At 39.1% G+C, this 3848-nt stretch overlaps 1 protein-coding gene across 2 annotated transcripts; it reads left to right on the forward strand.

Moving 5' to 3' along the window:
- The first annotated feature begins 2363 nt into the window (after positions 1 to 2363).
- LOC131682291 (protein Vhl) lies at positions 2364 to 3523 on the forward strand. 2 transcript variants are annotated; one of them, XM_058963672.1, is made up of 2 exons: positions 2364 to 2478; positions 2912 to 3523. In XM_058963672.1, exon 2 carries the CDS (start codon positions 2992 to 2994, stop codon positions 3457 to 3459), a length of 468 nt encoding a protein of 155 aa, XP_058819655.1. In that variant the 5' UTR covers positions 2364 to 2478; positions 2912 to 2991; the 3' UTR covers positions 3460 to 3523. The 2 variants fall into 2 exon arrangements, with proteins under 2 accessions (XP_058819655.1, XP_058819656.1); XM_058963673.1 differs by lacking the exon at positions 2364 to 2478 and adding an exon at positions 2712 to 2848.
- Positions 3524 to 3848: the final 325 nt, after the last annotated feature.

Raw genomic sequence — 3848 nt, forward strand, 5'->3', positions numbered from 1 at the left:
TTGCAATGTGGAACACTTATGACGGGTGAAAACGGAGCTAAGAAATCGTTTATCCAATTCCATCATGTCAGGCCTACAACACGAGGCTGTGTTTGACAGCATAAATATTAAGACCCTGTTCATATAGTTTGTTCCCGACGAAAGCAGATGCGGGTTTTACTTCTAAAATAAAACTATATTGTTCTGGTGAAATCGGCGATAATGTCTATTACTTGCAGTTGGCGATCTTGTGTAGTACCCGTAAGTAAAAAATAATGAATAATTAAAGATAAAAATAACAAAAATGTGGATTTAAAATAGGCAGAATACTAGCGAAGAAGAGCGTGAAACCATCTAAAGCACGAGGAGAAGAAAAACTATTAATTGCAAGTACTCTGTGAAATCATTTGGAAGGAAATTTAGCTATTAAAAATAATTTGCAGTTTGAGCTGCACGAGATTATCGTCTGCTACGAAAAATACGTTTTTTCTTCGGATCCGAGCATAGATGATGCGAAAATCAAGGCCAGGAATGGCTACACGGTATGGCACAGCATACTTGCAATGTGATCTTTAAAAATTTCGCCAAACACCTAGAAAATCCTCAACTCACAGCGAAATATCGGAAAAAACTTGGAGTCGTGTGATTAAACTCTGAGCATCGAACGAAAGGAGAAATGTCAGAATGGATGCTCTATTAGTGATCAGAATCACAAGCGTATAGTGAAAGCGTATAAGGGGAAATCCAATGCTTCCAAGTTTTTTTGTCAAGAGAGCCAATGGCCTGGAGGGATTCTATACGTACAAAGTGCAGTGGGCTCCAAATCGTGTTGAACGGCAAAATACGGAGGAAAGCCACGGGCCCGAAAACGGTACACCCAGATGCTGACGAAGTCTTATTGTCTCATCAAGGATCACAAGCGATGATGAGACTTACGCCAAAGCGAACTCCCGCAGCTTTCGGGGCTACTGTTCTCCACCACCCAGCACAAGTTTGATGCTCCGGAGGAAATATGGAAGCAGAAACTTTCAAAATTTGCCAATAAATACATGATTTGGCAAGCGATCTGCTCTTGTGGCAAACGGATATGAACCTCCCCAACGCACCGGAACTAAGGCCCAACGAAACATACTGATGCAAATACGCAGCAGGCACTACGGAAACATCCCAAGGAGGTCAAATCTGAGGATGAAATGAAGAAGAAGTGGGTTTCCGTACAGAAGAAGCTGCAATCAGATGCTGTACCGAGCCTAATGAGTGAAGTGAAGCGTAAGGTGCGAGCATACGGTTATTGTATTTAAGTTGAATGAAATAAATATGCCAAAAGCTTACTAATGGATTATATTTTATTGTGTCAAAGTTTGCAAAGGTCTACCAGGTAATTTTCTACAACACTAGCGCCACCTTTTATCCACGGTCCCAAACACTCATTTGCTGGTGTGTTACCCCTCAGGCTTGGGAACAATTTTTCACTAGTGGTCTATCCTCCGTATGGTTGATTATATGTCAGTGGCGCCATAATTTCAAATGCAGCCACAGTCCCAACTACAAATACATTTGAAATGACCGATAATGCGGGCGAAGTATTGCTTGCGAGTGTTATGTCTGTTAGTATGTGAGGGTTTTTTTCCGTGATGCATTTTGATTCGCCCAATAATCAACACTAATTCGTGGTATATCAAATAATCTTGAAAAATTATTTAATTATTAATGATTAACCAATTATTCAGTGAGATTAATCGGGAACAAATCGAACATCCCTACTCAGTAACTGCAACGCTAAGATAGGATCGGGAGCTCTTGAAGTACGTGAAAATTCATTTTCGAAATTATGAATTGCTTCATAGTTTTCGATGTAGTGGAGCGTCCAGTCTTGGTGGCCATTCACTTTCGAACCATAGTTTGCTTCTACAGCTTGAGTAAACTCAATGAAATTTACACGTCTTTATGTCAAATGTTTCAAACCCGTTAGGAATATGTGCTGCTGTCTCATCTGTTTCCTGCTTGAAAACTATAATCATGAGTCGAGTTAATCTATCTGAGTACAATATTTCGATATGTGATACAGGATAATTTAACTCATTTTCGTAATTCTAGTTTAATAGTTTTATAAATATTAAAACGTGAAGAAATAGCCTCGTGTCCTGTGAAGACTGGAAAAAAGTCACTGGACGTTTGTGGTAAAAATCTTCAAAGCGAGCCACGTTGTTCAAAAAGTGCCGATCGAGTCAATTTGTTCAAATACGAAATGTGTCTCATGCAGCAGTAACAATCCAAGTAGGTAGGTATCACATGGCAATCTGCTACATGTTGCATGATTTGTGTAGCGCGATAGTTTTTTCTTCTGTGGCACAGACTGTGACACGGAGCATTTGACAGCTTGTTTACAGTTTGCTGAAAGACGTCTTGGCTTGAAGTGTGTCGGTCGTATCAGTGCTAATTTGATGTAAACAAATGAACATGTAGTATTAATTTCAAATAAAGATTGTGAATAAACAGGTACGTATTAATCGTGAAGGGTTTATAACATTTGTCTTTTGCATTTAATCATCGCATCAGTATAATTGATTGAACAACAATTTAAAATTGTTCACTTTTACAAATAACTTTGTTTCGACAATTGATTTGGTTGGTTACCCCAAATGTACTTCGTTAGTTAAAAATGTTGGTAAATTCTGAACACAAATAACTGCAAGGTGATTTTTAGTATACATACACAGTCAATCGAAGAAAATTTTATGTAAATGGAATTCCAACCTTGTCCACTGTTGTGGTTGTTCCTTATCGCAACCGTATCGTATTTGTGTACACATCATCGCACTGATTTAATTTCTTACAATCTCATATCAACCAGGAAAGGGAAAGTCACGTAGTCATGAACTAGAAATAAAGTTAGTCTGCTTTCGCTACAAACGTAATTGTTTGTTTACAGATCGTTCAGCATGGAAATGTTAACAGTCTAGTGTCACAAAATGAAGCAAACCCTTTGAGCAAACAATCGTATCGGTTACAATGGAAGGTGATCCCAACTTAAAGTCGGACCATGCCGAGATTCGTTCCTTCGTCCTGTTCAAAAACTTTACCCAGCGAACCGTGGAAATATACTGGGTAAATTACTCCTCGAAATTCATTCACTATTCCGCGCTTGAGGCAGCAGCCCAGGTTCCGGTCAACACGTACGTTACCCACCCGTGGGTGTTCATCGATAAGTCCACCGGTGAACGCATGCTGGTAAAGAATCAACCGGTCTACTATCCGGAACCGTGGTACAGCAACATCGATGCCAATGGAAAACTAACCCGAATCGAGGTGCAGATACACTATCCTCTGCGCATTCTGAGAGATATCTGCGCTTGGAAGATATTCGCCTCGCTGAAGGACAAGAAGCGGTTTGTTGATCTGGAACTTCCGAAGGTGCTGACCGAGGAGCTGCGGGAATGTTATAATCTCTTTTTAATGTCTAACAAGCTAGTGCAGTAAACATGGTGATATTATTAATTTTCTTTATGCCATTTCATAGCTAATAAATATATTGTCGCAAAAAGTCTATTATATACTATTATATACTGTCTTTGGGCGACCTAATAGAGTGTCCTAATGACATGAGTTTGAACACGTTTCCCTTTTAATTTCACCGATATACAAGCTGCAATGTTTTTCGAAAAACACACTTATACTTATGACTATTTCAACCACGATTTGTAGTCTTCATCACAATTCATATAAGACTAGGTTTACTTTTTTACGTTTTAACGACATTCAATTAGCTAGAGATTACTGGGTAGGGAAAGTTATGAAACTTAGAGCCATAGTACTCAAGTGAGAGCAAGGATGTGAAGTAATTAGATCGGAAAACTAGAAGTGGCAGG

This window comes from Topomyia yanbarensis, chromosome 2, assembly GCF_030247195.1.
Source record: "Topomyia yanbarensis strain Yona2022 chromosome 2, ASM3024719v1, whole genome shotgun sequence".
Taxonomy (NCBI): domain Eukaryota; kingdom Metazoa; phylum Arthropoda; class Insecta; order Diptera; family Culicidae; genus Topomyia; species Topomyia yanbarensis.